The sequence below is a fragment of the Calidris pugnax genome, unplaced genomic scaffold, assembly GCF_001431845.1.
Source record: "Calidris pugnax isolate Ruff unplaced genomic scaffold, ASM143184v1 scaffold101, whole genome shotgun sequence".
Classification (NCBI taxonomy): Eukaryota; Metazoa; Chordata; class Aves; order Charadriiformes; family Scolopacidae; genus Calidris; species Calidris pugnax.
In genome coordinates this window covers 114,331-132,969 of record NW_015090815.1, presented here as the reverse complement: position 1 = coordinate 132,969, position 18,639 = coordinate 114,331, and the positions used below count along the sequence as shown (strand labels likewise).

General features: G+C 39.6%; 1 protein-coding gene across 1 annotated transcript; it reads right to left on the bottom strand.

Moving 5' to 3' along the window:
• Window positions 1-10,667: 10,667 nt before the first annotated feature.
• STEAP1 (six transmembrane epithelial antigen of the prostate 1) lies at window positions 10,668-17,665 on the bottom strand. Its single transcript, XM_014939674.1, has 5 exons — window positions 17,630-17,665; window positions 17,086-17,178; window positions 14,430-14,942; window positions 13,052-13,216; window positions 10,668-11,624 (listed from the first exon to the last, which is right to left on the bottom strand). Exons 2-5 carry the CDS (start codon window positions 17,164-17,166, stop codon window positions 11,367-11,369), a joined length of 1,017 nt encoding a protein of 338 aa, XP_014795160.1. The 5' UTR covers window positions 17,167-17,178; window positions 17,630-17,665; the 3' UTR covers window positions 10,668-11,366.
• Between the last annotated feature and the right edge of the window lie 974 nt (window positions 17,666-18,639).

Below are 18,639 nucleotides of genomic sequence, written 5' to 3'. Positions count from 1 at the left end.
AGATGGTTGGACTCGATGATCCCAAGGGTCTCTTCCAACCTAGACGATTCTATGATTCTATGATTCTATGATTTCTTCTCCAGTTGTGTCTCCTCTCACTAATGCAAACCTACTTATGTCTGGCCTTTGTGCACAGGGATAGATAAGGAAACTTTTTGAGCTGTGGCGACTTACCAACCTGTTGAACAGACCCCATTAATCTAGTACATTTACAAATTAAAATCAAGGCAGTTTGGAGGATTTCACTTGATCCTATGTTTTCCTTGCACCTTTTTGAGGTTTTGCAGTTTGAATATCCTCATTATCGGGACTAAAACCCCTACAGCCTCCCTTCCATTGCTGTGTAAGTCATCCATTCGAGCAGTAGAAGGATAAAGAGGTCCCCGTTTTGCATGGAGTTTAGCATGAAAGTGAGGGTATGTACATACCTTTCATATACTTGGACCATGTCTCCTTAGTGAGGTGATGAAATTGGATAGTTACAGTTCTCTCAAATTATATACAAAGATCTATGGGCAACATAATTCTCAGCTAGCCTGTTAAAGGTCTGTTTTAAACAATCTGTTAAAAAAATGAGATTATTTTCTCTTAGCAGGTGTTTTTCTTTCCTTAGCAAAGTCCAGGGCAGCATTATTATTTCTTCCTTTAAGGGATGGAACATAACAAAGGAGTTTCCAGTTGGCAAATGGAAACAGATATTCTGGTTCTTCCTCTTGGCAAGGGGAAAGCAAAGCCCTGGGATTTCCCCATGGAAAGAGTGAAAACAAACACACAAAAAGTTGCTTTCTATCAGGGCAACAAATCCAAATACAATCGTTTGGCATACTAGCCTCAACACAGCTAATTGCGTAACTTAGCAGAGAAATGCAGTATTTCCCAGCCAGGAACATTCAGGCCAACTAATTTTTTCATATGGCAGCTTGCAATTACTCTAAAAATAAAGCTTATACATCTTGCCCAAAATTGATCTGAGAGACTTAGAAAATTGAGAGCTATTTTTACTTTTTCTTTTTTTGTAGAAACAAACTGTAGTTTTGTTCTTTACTTTTTTTCTGATTTTTTAATTAATTTGATGTCATTATTTACTTGAAAAGATGTCGTTTTTTAATAAAGATACTCTTTTTTTAAAAAACACCCTAACCGCTAACTAAACAAAGAACAAAAATGAATGGTAAATACCTCAACTAAAATCTCTTCCCTTCCTTCATTCTTTGGATTTCATCAATTTGTGATGTCCCTTTTTCACTAACTCTCCAGCTACTTCTTTCAGACCCTGTATGAGAAGAATTTCAGTAGTAAAAAGCAAGGAAAGACAGACAAACTGAAATAGATAAGTAAAAAAATGTAGATATTATTTTAGGAGGAGAGGAGAGAAAAAGTAAGAAAGAGAGAAGAAAAAGTAAAGAAAAAAGAGAGACAGAATGAAGGAAAGAGAATGAAAGCCTTTATAGAGCACATTTAATATGTCACAGTTGAGAAATCCTAGCAAGTCATGTGAAACAGGATAGGGTATCTCCTTTTTTTCCCAAGAGGAATTACAAATTAAGAATGATTTGTCTAAAACAGAGGACTCCAACAAAAAAAAATCCAAACCCCAAAAAACAATACCCCTCCCCCCCCGAAAACCAAAGGAACCAAAAGTACAGGAGATCCAGTCTTACAATTCTATTTCTAAAGGCAATCCAAGTAGAAAAAACAGGTTTGTTTCTGCTTTTATAAACTAGCAGATTAATTTTATTCACCAGAAAGAAGCTGAAGGAAGGAAGCCTCTCCTAGTTTCTCTGACTATGGTTTTCCATAGCTATTATTGAAGCCCAGTTAAGCAGTTTCAGGACCTTTGTTCTTGGCTGTGTATGGAGCACAAGGTCATGTATGACCTTTCCACTTCTCCCTAGATCTCTGAAACAACATTTGCTTTGTGGTGTAAGTTATAGAAGGTCAGAATTTTTCTACTTGATTTGTGGCTGCTCATCTTACAAGGCATTTACAAAGTGAGACAATAGGTTCTAAAAGTGTTATCTTGTGCCTGCAATAATTGTTGGACGGGGAAAAATAGATTATTTTTATAATGCAAACAATTGAATGCAGAGCAAAACTTCCAGTCAGTTGACTTGTTAACCAAGAACAGATGCACATCCTTTCTAGTGAAGCATGGAAATTGCAAAACTGAGAAATTAATTTAAAAGACAATAATACTTGCCTGAGTACTAGAGTAGCTGAGGGAAGCATAGGCTAGATTGTGGCTTGACCAACGTTTGACAGCATGAGACTAGCATGTTTGTTTTACTAACAGGGTTTTAGCTCTTTGAGTGCAAATTTCCTTCAGAAGCCTGCAGACCACAGGTTTTTCTTGAGAGCAGAAGCAAAATGAAAATTAATCAAGATCAATTAATGTAGTAAGTAGCATCATGGTTGTGAAAATGTACAAATATATAATTTAAAATGTAAAATATTTTTAACCTTCTTCTTACATATACATTTTTATAGGTTAGGTCTTCAGTTAGTTTATTCTGAACTGTTGCTTCACTGAATGGGATCATGCCATGCTGTGAAAAATATTCCCTGACAAATAAATGAAACCATGATAATTCAACAGCAATTTAGCACTGGGAGAGGAAAATCTGTGTCTTTATAGAACAATGAAAGATTTATGTAGCTAATTCCACATAAATGAACTGAGGCCAGTGAGTTGCTACAGAGCCTGAGAGTTAAGCAATTCTTTTCAAGATCAAGGCAATAGCTTTTTCTTCAGGATTTAAATTGTCATTCCCAACACATTTGTTTTCCAGCCATAAAACTTTGAGAGAAAATCTCTTGGACTGATACAGTCCTCTAAGTATAGGAACATAAGAAACACCCTACTTGGTTAGACCAATAGCCTGTCTAACCTATTAGGACTGTTCAACAGCAGCAAAACAAAAGGCTATTTTAGGAGAGTGTGCAAGCCTGGCTGCTGTATTTTGTACTCTCCTCCCAAATCCATATTTGTCTTACCGATGCCATAGGGTACATGCCTGCAAGGTGCTTTTGGTGTCATTTTAGGGGCTGTTGTTTCTGAATTTCTCTAACTCCCTTTCGAGCCTGCTGATGCTGTTCACCTCCGCAGCCCTCCATGGCAGCAAGTTTTAGAGGTTTTCTGCCCACTGCATAAATATGTAAAGATCACAGAATCACAGAATCACACAGGGTTGGAAGGGACCTCTGGAGATCATCTAGTCCAACCCCCTGCCAGAGCAGGTCCACCCAGAGCAGGTCCCACAGGAACGTGTCCAGGTGGGGTTTGAATGTCTCCAGAGAAGGAGACTCCACCACCTCCCTGGGCAGCCTCTGCCAGGGCTCTGCCACCCTCACAGGAAAGAAGTTCCTCCTCATGTTTAGGTGGACCTTCTTATGTACAAGTTTGTGCCCATTTCCTCTTGTTCTGTCCCTGGGCACCACTGAAAAAAGACCGGCCCCATCCTCTTGACACCCTCCCTTGAAGTATTTATAAGCACTGATCAGATCCCCCTCAGTCTTTTTTCTCCAGACTCAAAAGACCCAAGCCTCTCAGCCCTTCCTCATAAGAGAGATGCTCCGGGCCCCTCATCATCTTTGTAGCCCTACAATCATCTTTGTAGCCTACGTCTGTAGCCCACTTATAAAGTGATCTCCTACTAGTTTAATTGAATCCTCTCTAGACCTGTAATGTGGATTTGGTGAAAAATAGTTTTCCTTTTATGTTATCCACTGTCTTCAATATTTTGTAAGCCTTGATTTTATTTCTGTCCACCTTTTCTCATTTGAAGATCTTCCACAATTTAATCTCTTCCTGTAAAGCAGCTGATCCACACCTTGATCGGGCAAAGGAACCCCACCAACCTAATCAGTAAAAATGAAGCCAAACTGCCTACTGCCAAGAACATCCAAGGGGAATGACCAGATCATTGTCCCTGGGGTGAAACCCATCAAGGTGATGAAGGGAAGAAACTCATTTACCTGAAATTTAATATGAACTAAAGAGGTGTTTTCCTAAAGGGATGTGGGACTTTTTATGGTATGCAAGGGGAAGAGATTTGTATGAAAATTATTATGGGCTATTTTGAGGGTATTGTGAGAATGTGCAGGACGAACTGTGGGATGTTTAGGGAAAGGACCAAAGGCAGGAGAAAGGGAGGGATCAAGATGGATCAGGGAGAAATAAGAATGAGAAAACACAGGGAAAAGGGCATTAAAAGGGCCAGTTAGTACATGATACCCCCTCTCTCATCTCCCAAACTTTTTGTAGGCTCTTGGTTTCCCTCTGCTTCATTCACCAACCCTCACCTCATTCTAGTAGCTAGTGTATCCCATTTCCACTTACCCTATGTACTTTGTTTTCTTCTTCCTCACCACTGGCATTCCCCACCACCAATTCTCCCTTATTCATTTAGCACCTTAGCACCCAATTATATGGAAGAGTTTTCAGGGAGGAACTTAGAAATAACCAAGCAAACACAGGATGTAAAAACAGGGCTGAATGAAGCTGGGCAATTGGTGAGGAGGAGATTTCATGGCTCAGCTGTTGTATTGTGATAGGGAATGCTCAAGGACAGGCCCTGGTAATGGAGAAATGGTAATAAATTTTAGTGCTGTACCCTTGATAAGGCTGTCTTGATGGAGGGTCCATGGCAGAATAGAGTCCACCTCAAATGCTGAAGAAGGTGAACAATTTATTGGTAATTGTGCCAAGGAGAAGGCAGACCTGAAGTATTTATGTTACTGCAGGGAACAAACCTGACTGAATAGCTACATGGAAGTCCCATTGATTTCACTGGGAATTTTGCCTGTTCAAGAGCTAAACAATGAGAATTAAATATATGCAATAGAATAGTGATCAGAACAAGGATGAAACTGAAGGTATTTGGAATTACTTTTTTTAATATAGTCTAATGCACCATCTAATTCTCTAGTTTCAGTTGGTTTCTTATTGGCATAAGTAATGTTTAAGAGCAGCTTAGCTTCCATGTGTCTTACATAAATGTTTTCCTTCACTTAGCAAAACATACTGTACACTTTACCAAGAAGCAAAGTAGCCATGTCTACTCCACTATAAGCACAATCTATTTGAAGATAACTCAGATTATATTTAGATAATTATGAAAAGTGGAGCAATATCTATGACTAGCGTCTTCCCAGCTTCAGAAACTATGTTCTTAATCCATAATAAAATTGTAGGGCTACATCCCAGAGGACAATTCCGCCAACTCATAGAACCTCTTATAACCTTGCTGGTGTTCATACATACCAGCGGAATTTGAACAGATTTCCCAATAAATGCCTCAAATGGTATTTCAGGGATGCAGAAGGGGTTGCACCATCATAGGTTCTGCAGGCCAAACTCTGCACACACCTGGGCTCTTTGTATTTGTTCATAGTTAACCCTAACCCCTAGCCCTAACCCTAACCCTAACCCTAACCCCTAACCCCTAACACTAACCCTAACGCTAACCAGGGTTAAATCCAGCTGGCGTGCAGTCACGAGTGGTGTCCCACAGGGCTCGGTACTGGGGCCAATTCTCTTTAACATCTTTATCAATGATCTGGATGAGGGGATCGAGTGCACCCTCAGTCAGTTCGCAGACGACACCAAGCTGGGTGGGAGTGTCAACCTGCTGGAGGGTAGAGAGGCTCTGCAGAGAGATCTGGACAAGTTGGATCGATGGGCCGAGACCAACGGGATGAGGTTCAACAAGGCCAAGTGCCGGGTCCTGTCCTTGGGTCACACCAACCCCCTGCAGCGCTACAGGCTGGGGGCAGAGTGGCTGGAGCTGCCTGGCAGAAAAGGACCTGGGGGTGTTGGTGGCCTGTGGGCTGAACAGGAGCCAGCAGTGTGCCCAGGTGGCCAAAAAGGCCAACGGCATCCTGGCCTGTGTCAGGAACAGCGTGGGGAGTAGGACTCGGGAGGTGATGGTCCCCCTGTACTGGGCACTGGTGAGGCCCCACCTCAAGGGCTGTGTCCAGTTTTGGGCTCCCTACCATAAAAAAGACATCAAGGTGCTGGAGTGGGTCCAGAGAAGGGCACCAAAGATGGTGAGGGGTCTGGAACACAAGTCTTATGAGGAGAGGCTGAGGGAGCTGGGGTTATTCAGCCTGGAGAAAAGGAGGCTGAGGGGAGACCTTATTGCTCTCTACAACTACCTGAAAGGAGGGTGTAGAGAGGTGGGGGTTGGTCTCTTCTCTCAAGTCACAGGCAACAGGACGAGAGGAAATGGCCTCAAGTTACGCCAGGGGAGGTTCAGGCTGGATATTAGGAAAAATTTCTTCACCGAAAGGGTTATCAGACATTGGAACGGGCTGCCCAGGGAGGTGGTTGAGGCACCATCCCTGGAGGTGTTCAAAAGATGGGTTGATGTAGTGCTGGGAGGTATGGTTTAGTGATGGGGTTGCTTTTTGTTTGTTGTGCAGGTGTCTATTTTTGTCAAAGTTAGGTTGACGGTTGGACAAGATGATCTTTAAGGTCCCTTCCAACCTAGAAGATTCTGTGATTCCATTCCTTGGCTCCAAGTGGATAACCAACCCTCACATTCCCTCTGTTTCAAGGATTCACTTCAGTTTTCCTCTTCAATCTGTCATTCAGTCGTCTTCCATTTTACCCATCTCCCTGAATAAGGATTCTGTTCCTTACTATCTTGATGATGTTGCATTAATCTCATACAGTATCCTCCACCTACTCATTTTTCTCCTCTAACATCCTTTGAGCTCCTTTACTGTTTCTTCTCATAACAAAATCTCAGTACTTGCAATGTCTCCTTTCCTTTGTCCCAGATCTCCAGTTGTCCTCTTCCTTCCCATGCCATGTTAAATGCCTCTTTGCTTCATGGTCCCAGCTTTCCTCTGCCCCAGAATACCCTTTTGTCTGTTATTAATTATCTGGGAATAAATAATTTACGATGTTCCTATCCTTGTGACTACACTGTCTATTGCAAATTAGAAAGCACAAGAGAAAGCAACCATTATTTTAATTATGGGTGCCATCAAGTAGTTGTTAGACTGCTGAACTGATGCAGAGATGCTTGAGGTGCCCTGCAAGTGGCTGATTTTTTTTTTTCCCCATTCTCGCTTCTTGGTTTTTTTCTCTTTTTAAGGATTTCCTTTTAGAGCACTTAGAATATTTTTGAATGAATGAGATGCACTGTTAAGTTATTCTGGTATATGCACAGGTACAGGTGGAAAGGCAACAAAAATTAGAGATAGGTTATGTGGCCATTCCTCAAGTCCATCAGTAAGATACTTCTCAACACTTCAAGTAATGCAGAAATTCACTTGGAAAATTCTTTTTCAGTAGAGTGCATACAACAGAACACTGTAAGCATGTATATATATGACTGCACGTGACTGCAAATTAAAAGACTGACTGACCAGTTCAAAAAACTCCACACTTGCTTCACTTCTTCTTTAATAGCGACCCCAAAAGATGAAATTTAAGGACCAAATACTTCCATCAGTAGCAGTGGTAGTATTCTACCAGTTCCACAGGGACTTTAACCAATTCAAGGATGTAGCATATTTATCCCAGTAATACTTTCATGCTACAAAGATGAAATATACATAAAAAAAACCAAAAAAAAGACAAAGCAACTGTATCTTCTGTTGCATCATCTTTATTGGAAGTAGTTGGGGTCTTCTACGAGTTTGGTTCAGTGATTTGTTTTATATATTTTCATTTGAAAATATCTGAAAACTTGTTATGCATGCTTAATAAATTAGCCTCACCACACCCACTCAAATGTTTTATTCAATCTACGGAACAGTTCAAACAATGATGCAAAAGTTGAATGCTGATGCAACTGAATTCATTAGAGTGGTGGATTCTTACTCCAAAATATGCCTGTGTTCCTTTCCTCTTTGCAATGCCCTCACCATCCTTGAGCTTTTCCTGGTCTTTGCTCAGTGTTTTCAAGGATCACAGGTATCCCTCCAAAGCACTCCATAACTAACTTAGCCTTCTCTTCCTTCTCACAAAATTTCCTCTGAATGCTAGAATATGTCATCTGTCAGTTAAAAGATCTGTCAGGAAAAATGTGCTTTCATTACACCCCCCTATGAATGTGTCCATTTTGCTTTTCATTTCTCTGTTTTCTCTCCTTTGGAGACTCCGGGCTCTGCACCAGTGCAAAGGGACTGGGTTTTGTGGTGTTCATGGCAGCAGCTCTGAAGTGTGCTTAATGTTCCCAGCTGAACAATGAGCATAAAAGGTCAGTTTGGGTAGTATGCGATGAACTTGGGATTGGTTTTCACCTGTAATTTATGTTAGGATTTAAACCTGTATTAGCAGATTGAAATTAATGAAGTTACTCTAGTTTGCACTACCTTGTGTAATAAGTGTGTAAAGCAGGACATTATAATAGGTCATAATTACAACAGGATACTGCTTCATTAGGACAGAATTTATCAGCCACTTGAAGTAGAATGAATCTAAATTTGTCTAAATTTATCACTGCTGCACCCTGAAGAGAAGATGAATAAAGATGGACATGTACATGCATTTTCTTTAGTACTTCCTGAAGGAGTTTTGTGCTTGCAATGTGCCTTGCTCTGATTTTATGCACTAAATACAATGGTACAGACAACAGTTCCTTTCTACTGCTTGGATAAAGATGTATTAGAACAGATGGCTCAAAAACTTTTTATGAAGTGTTGAATATAGATAATACATTTGCATGTTCATGGAGTTCTTGTTCTGTTTTCTAGCAGTGGTACCTATAGTGATTTCTGCAATAAGGATCTGTCTCTTAGTCTTTGAATTAGACAATATCTTACAGATTCAGAGAGAATGTTTTAAGAACTTGGACAAAAATTTCAGAAGGGCAAAACCAACTTCGGTGTCAAAGTCCCGTTTTCAAAAGTGATTTAGTGACCTAAATCCAACTGCTGTGCAGTAAGGTGCAGACTTCAAAGGCACAGAACCTTCACTTCCAGCTTCTATTGACTTCATAACCATATTGACCATACTCCTCTACTCAATGCTCACTGATCTAGCTGATCCATAACAGGGCCCTTGTGCAAAAGATTTCAGTTGGTAATGGTGATAATAAGGTGAAAAGCCTTGAATCCAATTATCATTCCCTTCCACACTTTTGCTCTCTAATGCATAAGCGTATTAATTTGCCTTGATTTTGTTTTATACATGCCACATGAATAGCCTTCAATGCCTTCTTCCAAGGAGCGTCTTCATTCACCTCTTTCCAGTTTTGAGTTATCAAGGGTGAGGTTCTGCTCTCGGAGCTGCAGCCTTTGTTGCCGCTGTTCATATTCCTCTGTGCCAAAGGGTTGGCTTCTGTGACCAGCTGCAAACAATTAGTCCAACTATTTGACCAGAATTTAACAAAGTTGGAGATTGAATTAAATTCTCCAGACTTTCTAAGTAAACAGAGCAGCTGATTCTGGAGAGTACAATTTAACACAAATTAGCACATATTTCTATAAAACCAAATGTCATTCTTTTCAATGGATGCATGCAGGGGTTGCTTGGAGCACTTACAGTCTCAGCTCTGCCCTAAGCAGTAAGTTTGAGCACACTTTATGAACAGTTAGTGGACAATACAGAAGACAAAGGGATTTCTTTATGATTGCACTTGCCTCAACCTGTTCCATTAGAAAAATGACTTTATTAATTTTTTTATGATTCCTGAAAACAAAGTGCAGGTAATATTCTCATTAAGCCTTTGGCAGCTATTATTCTTTATCCCTAATATGACTTCTAAAAGATTTTATTTTATTTATAGAAATGTAAATGCTAATGCATTGACGACCACACTTTTCCTGTTCTTTCTTCCATTCACACTGCAGACTAGCTTCCTGTGTTTTCGAGTGTTTGTCTCTGTCCTGCATTACTGATTTGATACAAAATGCCACTCATTTCTCTTCAGTCTGTATTACACAGGCCACCGTGTCCCCAGTTGTTTTCACAGTACTACATTAAGTGCAAATAACAAGGCCAGCTTTTAAGTTGCAATAACTGAACAGAGTTATAACCCGGAAAATACAAAATGTAGTATCCCTGTAGCTAGTAATTTGTCTGTTATTTATGCTCAGTGTACCAAATCCACAAATGTACAACAGAATCATTAGCTGCAGGATCATTAGCACCATGTATTACATATATTTTATGCATATATTGTTTTCCTGTTTGTTTTAATAGCAGAGCCATTACCAAAAAGAATTCTCATTTGGATGATCCCAGCAATAGGTGGCATCATCAGTCCATGTCCTAGTCAGCTCACGCAGGGAGACTGGCAGAAATGTTCCTGATGCTGGGTAACAATATTAACAACTGCATAGCATATTTAAAAATAGATAGTAGCAAATGAATTAGTCATTTACAACATTCAGCCAGACCTATGCAATATCAGGAAAATGAGGTTTAATTAGCTTATATGAAAAAACTTGTAAAAGTAAATGCATTCATGAGCCATTTTACATGAAAATCTCTGAAAATCAATGTCAAGATTCAAATTACTGTTTTTTATGCTTTTCTTCCAGTCACACAATTGTGCTGGCCCTAGAGTAAACAGTAAAACACATTTACCTGACGTGAGTTATCCCACTGGAATAATTTGTGTGAATAATGTTTAGCACATGTCAAGGGCTGCACGCTTAGGTCAAAAGCATGGAAAATATCCAGCATCAGAAACAAAAGAATGTGTTCATGGAATAAAAAATGGGAAATGTTTTATTGTTTTAAGTAAACAGAGACACACCTAGTCCTGTATAAGATGGAGATCTGAGTCTAAAACCTCTTTTTTTAGACTCTGCCCAAGCCTCAGGAGAGATTTACCTTACAAAGTTCCCTGCAATTCTGCTTGCCCAATTATCTAAGTTCAAGACCTGGTGGGAACACACAGTTTCTCTCTGTGTCATGTGTCATTCTGCAGAATGAAACACAGAATGCAGGTGGTAAAGGGGACTGGGCCAATAAATACTCTAGTTGTCCCATTGTAATACTGAGATATAACACAGGAACAAACATGGCTGTGAGAAGCAGAGAGCATTCCTGGGTTCTGTAGTATAATAATTTATTTACTTTCTGTGGTCATCTAGAACAATGATTTATGATTGCTTTTGTCTATGAAAGAACTGAGGCAATGAAGCCCTTGGATTTTAAAAGCAGTGAGTCGGAAGATAACGATAAATTACCAGAACACCGAACAGATTAAAGTGGGATATGAATGTTTCCATCTTCGGTTTTATCAAAGGTCCAATTTGCATCAAGTATCCCATACTCCTGAAGTTGAAATGAAAAGTGAAAAAGAAACACCTATGGGAAATATGAAAACAGAGCTCACGAGTGAGCATTTCATGACCTTGAGCATATTTACATACGTAAACAGGAAGTGTCCAGATTTGATCTACAGTCTGGAAGTCATGCTGGTTTGATTGGTGTGTGTGTTAGCTTCCCAACCACATCGGATCCTTTTTATCCTCTTCCTAAAGGACGGGAGGAGCAGTATGCACTTACAAAGCAGAACTATAATAGGAAGAAAAACTGCTACCATAAATGAAGGTGGTGTATACCAGATAAATTGGCTAACATCAGCCCACTTATTCCAAGCAAACACTAGTGCGTGAACAGTGCACAGCAGCAGAGCTAAATATCCCATCTTGCTCTGAAAAGAGAAAGAAAATAGTAAGCTATTTATTTTTTCCAACTTGACATAAAAGAATACTCTGTTTAACAAATACGGAAATCAGGAAGGGCCTCAACCAACACACTGAAGTCAAACAGTAGCTTCGTTGCCCTTCTAAATCTTTCATTCCACTTACAGTGATAAATTTGACTTAGGAGGTTTACAAAATTCAGGGGTAAAGGAAATTTTATGCTAGAGTTACTAGTAATTTTGAGTTTCTTGTTGCATAACAATCTTAATATTGTTAGAAAAATAGAATTAGTCATCAGTGAAGTAAAACACTGGCCTTCCAAATGCTAAATCTACTGAATCTGATTTTCAAGTATAAAGGTTATTTGTTTATAAAATCAATCCAATACATTAGTATTAGTCTTCCGAGTTTCTTCACCATGCTAATTTAATAGTGAAAGCAATCATGCACTAGAGCTGTCCCTATAGATTCTCAGGAGAGGTGAAAACTTTTCCTACAAAAGATGTGCTTCATAGATTGGGCAGAATCTCAAATCACTAATTGTAGTAGGAGATACATTTCAGATCTACTTTTGAAATTCAGATCAAATTTTCAAAGGCCAGGCCCTTAGTAGGTCATTGAATTTTCAGATTTTAGTGTTCAGGGACCTAATTGAACAGTTGCTTAACTGTAGTGTGATCATATTGATATCAGCAGAACCACCCCGATTATTAGCGCGTATAATACAGGAGAACTAACAGCAACCCAGATACTTAGATGAACGGAACAAGCACATCTTTAGCAAACTCAGGACTGGCTGAATTTGATTATGCATCTGTTGTGAGATGTCTCCTTTTCAGAATACACCTTTTTGGAGGGGGTTATGAAGCTAATAATGCTGCAGATGGAAAACCTTTGCATGTATTATTGGGCAGAAGCCTTCTCCTGGACTTTCCAGCCAGCTGGTGCTGCTCAGGCAGTAAAGAATTGCCAAAACAGCTCCAAGGGAGCAAGAAGCAATTCTCCTTGTGTGATGGAATCCCATGTAGCACTGGCTGGTTCAACACCACCTACTCCCAATTCTGCTGGCCACAGGGCATTCGTGAAATGTAAGATGCCCAGAAGATGACTGAAATGCCCTCAGTATCAGAGGTATTTGACATAAGAATAGGTCCTAAAGGGGCAATTGCTGCTGGTCACCAGGTCAGAGGAGCAAAAAAATGGTTTGGAGTTGCCCTTCTTCCCACTTTGTACCCTGAACCTGACAGCCTTTTCTGCTGTCAACAAACAAACAAACATTTCTTGCAAAGGTATTAAGAAAGAGTATGGAAAAAACCTTTTAGATTGGTTTCACTTCCTCTGTGTTAGATATTTCTAGCTCCTAATAGTCTTAGTTGATAACATACAGACCTACAAATGGGGACTAATGACATGCAATAACGACATTTATGCGTACCTGAATGTAGTGGAACTCTCTCCAGGTCAAAGAGTGACTGACAGATGGGATTGATGTTATTGCTAACAAGGCCAGCAAAGCAAGTCCCAGAATTCCAAGAGACACATAAATCTCCATTCTCCAAACATCGTGTTCAATCCAGGCATTTTCTTTTTTTTGTTTGACCTGCCAAACAAAGACCATATTTAAAATGACACACTGGCATGCTTAGCCATTTGTGTGAAATACATCTATTTTCACTATAATATTCAGGAAATTAGCGAAGAAACCTAGTATTTTTATTTGTTTGAATGTCACTGAATGTAACTGCTATTTACTTCTGATGACAAAGTCTTCACTAGTACCTGCAGAACTTCTCCTATTTATGAGTACTTGCAACTGCCCTTTGATGCTGCTAGTGATCACCATGGTATAGTATGTCCCAAACACCATAGAATGATACAATGATAGAATCATCTAGGTTGGAAGGGACCTTCAAGATCACCTAGTCCAACCATCAACCTAACTCATCATTCCTTTGTCTCAAGGACTGGAATCTCAAGGAAATTTCTGGTAATCCATTCAAGTCAGATTACTGGTAAGGCTGATTTCAGAGTTTTCAACAGGTAGTTTGACTGTTTACAGAACTCTGAAGAAGCTGCTAACATCATACTGTGCTTTTAATAAAACTCTAGATTATACTTGGAGGATAATAAAACTGTACATTTGCAGTATATACCTGACATTGCAATATTCCTTATACTGCAATACTCATGGCACTGAAGATGATATGCAAGTATTAGGAACTCTCTAGATCTTGAAGAGCTTTGCCAGCCAATTATTGCCCATGACTCAGAAGCATGATTGAATTTCTATCTTTTAACAAGTTAGTGTGTATCAGCGTAATTGTGGAGCCATCAGTGTTCACAAATTTAGTTTCTGGCAAATACAGATGATTGTGATTTAGCTCAGCCCTCTTTCATTGCTGGCAAATTCACTTTACAAAGAATATGTCTAAAAATGTTGTGTGCTCAGTTTTTGTAGATAGTTATATTCCACCAGTGCAGATTAATCCACAATAAACTAATAGTGTGCCAAAGGCTTAAATGTTCCTGTGAGGTAGGTATAATTACGTGCATTTTACAGAGAGATAATAAATCCCAGATGAAGAAAATGACTAATTTAATACACACTGACACAGCTGTGATGACTTTTGACTCTCTGTTACACACTTTAACAACTCAGTCCTGCTCCATCCCTTAACAGTGCACCATGGGGATCTGCTTCAAAATAAAATGAAGGCAATGAAAATGGCTTCCCCCCCATCTAGGTTTGCTTGAATGATCAAAACAAGGATTTTCTGAATACAGAAGAGTTGTCATTTGTGTGCCCATCATACCTGCTGGAATGCCCAGTTCAGCAGCTTGTATCTGTATGATCTTCTCATTGGATAGCATAAGCTATAGCAGGCGTGCATCGCAGCGAAGAAGAAACTGAGAAGTCCAAATTGCTTTCTTGACAACATCCATCTGTCCAACCACTGGGGAAACCTTTTATACTTGGTGCCAAAGTACAGCTGAAAACCAGCAGCTAATATTCCTGGTAAATACACTAGTGCTAAAAGGGTAATTGAAACCACTGGTAAAACTTTGTTTATGACAAGGATTGGAATTCTATAGAAAACATTTTCCTTTCTGGTTATAAAAGGATATATGACATCTCTCATAAAAGTGTAAATGAATGTTAATAATGAGATCACAGATGCTATCTTCATTGGCAAGTGCCACTTGGGGAACAGATCCTGCTTGCAGTTTTCTTCTGAAGAGTGTTCAAATTCACGAAAATGGTCTGCTTGATGTAAATTAAAAAGTGCAGCTGCTTCTGGTGGATTGGTGACTTGTATATCCATATTCTGAAAAGGACAGAAAGGAAATACCAAGTGAGCTCAAGAGAAGACTAAAAACTTCAGTAATGACAGTATTTGCCATCACAGCTTTTGCACTTTACTGCACTGAAACCATATACAAAACATAGACACTATTAAAGACAAGACTATTGAAAACATAACGTTCAAACAGTATAGTCGGTAGGCAAGCAAGGCACTTCTAGCACAGATTTCTTGTTTGTCATTCATTATCTGTGGTGATTTCAAAATAGATTTTAGTCCCGGGGAGTTATCTACACCGCAAGGGAAGATGGATTACATCATGTAAAGCATCATTACAGCTTCTTTGATAGGAGCTACAGAATTCAGATGTCAAATTTCAGTGACAGACTTAATGATGCAGCCCAAATAATATGCACAATAACAGAATCCAGAGTTAAGACAATAAAATATTTCATTCAGTCACTCCTATTTTAATGACATTTAACTGGAGGAATAAGGTTGTGAGTAGAAATGTTTGGGATGCAGTGTATTAGACCAGCTGCGCATCTGTCAGCTCCAGCATCAAGTCCTGTGGTGGTCTCCCTCTCCTTCACTAACATAGCAGTGTCCTCTTAACTTTTATGAAAACTTGTGAAACTGAGTCACTTCAGTTACAGCTGCCAAGTAGGCATGGCTTGATTCTAGTCTCACAGAAGATCTTGGCAGAATTATCAGAGTCTTAAGAAGGACTTAAGCTAGTACAAAATTTTACTGTAATATTATAAACTGTTTTACACTGAGGTAATATATCTAAAGATTGTCTCTGTTATAGTTCATGGAAGAGGTACATGATTAGTCTAATACAACATGAAAATACATGTACCAACAGTAGGACATTGCACTTGATGCAGCAGACAGCTGTCCAGGGGTGGAAACATAACTAAGAACATTAGCTAATAAACGTGTAAGTTCTTTAGTATTCCAAATACATATAAAGTAAAACTGAACTAATGCTGCAATGGCTCAGCTTTAGAATGACTGATGTGGCACATGTCCAGACCTCCAGAAAGTGAAATGGCACTGCCCGTTTCAAGGAAAGCAAGTATCAGTAGTTTGAAAGTTGTAAGTTAGCATCCTGCTAGGGTACAGGAGATCTTCCTATCTCAGCAATATTATGTGGCTTTATTCTTAAGAATCACATATTACACTGAAGCTGAATAAGCAGTCAAGTTCAAACAAGGTACTATCTGTAAATAGTGCAAGGGTAAGTGGGTGCGAGGCTCGTGTTTGTCTTCAACGACAGACAGGTCTTTTGTTTTAACAGAGAGATAAAAAATGTACGCAGCTATCTTGCTGTAAACTCCTAATTGGAGACAAGGTAGCCTGTTTCCTGTATGTCTGACTGACTCTTCTACAGTAAAATTAAAGGACATGGGCTTCATTAGGATTTTTTAGATGAATAGCTACTATGTGTTTATCTGATGATAAAATCTCTGTAAGAGTGAAGGTGTAGTCTAAGTCCCTTTTATTCTCTAATCGGTGAAGAAAAGTAGGGTGTAGTCTATGCATTGCAGAATCAGAAGTTGGTATAATATATTAATTATAAAAACTGAGATTCGGATCTGAACGAAGTTTCTCCTAAAGATACTTGTTTATTGAAGATAGAGTCTGTAAAGCCTAATTAAGTATTTCACAGCCTGTGAGATGGTTCACTTTAGAATACAAATTTGTAGCTTGAACGACTTCTACGTATCAGCAGTTGCAGAGGCAAATGCTGTTGGGAGTGGATTTTTTATCTGGACTTCTTACGTGGTGTGGAAAACTTACTGAATGCAACGTGGCAATTATGAAGACTCCTCCAAAGTTAAATTTTATAATTGTATAAAAATAACTGTATAAAAATCCCAACTTATTTCCACAGAGCTTTGCTTATCTGGTAAAATGCAGCTAGCAACTAACCTCAGGTAGTTTTTAGTTGGTCCAAACTATGTACTTTTTAGCACGGACCGTGATTAAATGGAATGAGATGCTCTTTATCTTTTTATTTCTTCTTGTCAATATTGTGACAAGCCTTTAGAAGTACTGATGATATACCAGTGTGATGGGTACACAGTGTTTCTGGACAAAATCAAAGAAAAGACTGCAATATTCCATGTGACTTAAAGCTGCTTTTTTACAGAAACATTACCAAGTTGTTAAGGTTTCCCGTATTTCTTCTTGGCATGATGCTCTGACCTGCATTCTGATTATCACCTTCCCTCTTCTCCATTGCGGAAACTCCCTGCAAAACAAACACAGGATGCAAAAGTTTTGAAATGCCCTACTGGAACTTTGAAGCCTGTTTTCCCTCAAAATGGTTTTTTCCTTCTGCTCTGCCCATTTGCTGGAAAAGGTACAATAATCTAGGGTAAGGAAAGTCTGTTCTCTGAGAAGAAAACAGAAAAACTCAGCTTGTTTTTTAAGTAGAGCAGAGACTAGAAGAGGATATGAAACAACAGAACAAAATCACTGATGAAAAAGAATAATAAAGCTAAATGCTCGTGTCACCAGTGGAATGAATGAATGAATTCAGGCTGAAAGTTTTTAAATTGCAACAATAAAGTTTGAAACAGCTTACATAAATAACATGTAAAATGCTATGAAGAAGGATTTTGCTAAGTTCATGTGACTTGCTGAGGTAAGAAACTCATGCAAATGTGTTGTTCTTAATGTTTTTTAGGATTTTGGTCTACCTGACAGTCACTCTCTGGCTTTAGAGGTATATTCTCTCTTCGAGATTGTCAGTAAATTTCAGCTGGAGCTTCACTCGTGCTGTTCCAAGGTCCCCTGACAACACTCATCACCCACAAATACCAGCAAAAGTGGTTCTAAGTCCCTGTTCAGCACTACAAGAGGTCAGAAGCCAGAAAGAAAAAAGGAAGAGAATGGATAAACTGAGATGTTTCTGAAAACCCTAGGATAGCAGGAAAGACGGTATCTTGAAGGCTGTAAAACAACAAGGACTGCCAGGAGCCTGCCCCAGGGACGTCCCAGGTGTGCATCCCAGGAGCAGAGGCAGCAGCACCACGCCACGGGAAGCTCAGGGGGCCTTCCCAGAGTGGGACCTTCTGTGGCCACCTCTACGACTCCTCCACGTACCTTCCTACTGAACAGCTGAATTATGAGATACGAAACTGTTCTGCTAACCACTGATTCTTTTATATCCATAACCTTTGGGGAAATTGCATGGACAAACCAGGCTGTGACAGTTGTCCATTTTTTTACCGTGCCTGGTTCCTCCAGTGGATGAGCCCTAGAGGCTCACATTGTGGGCTACAAGGGTTTGCCTTCTGCCAGCCCACCCAACTCCTGAAGCTGAAGTAGTCTTTTCCTAAGTATTTCTCTTTGGATTTTTCCCCCCTGCCGGCAAGCTCTCCCTTTAGGCATAACCTTTTAGCCAAGTGTTGCAGAGTAGGGTCAACAAGAGCTTCGCTCTGAAGGTCAGGCTGTTAACCCTTTCCTCCACCAGCTAACGGATGGTTTCTACATCCTTCACACAAGAAAGCATGGGATGATGAAGGCACATTTCTTTTCCCCCCCCATTCCTAGGGCTACTCCCAGTGATTTCATTACAAATTTGGGGGTATCAGATATGCTCATAAAACCTCAGCTCTTTCAATCCCATGATTAGTTAAGAATTTATACTTCTATTTGCTTTAATATACTGTATTTCTAGCTGTTACAATTGCAAAGAATAGTCTAC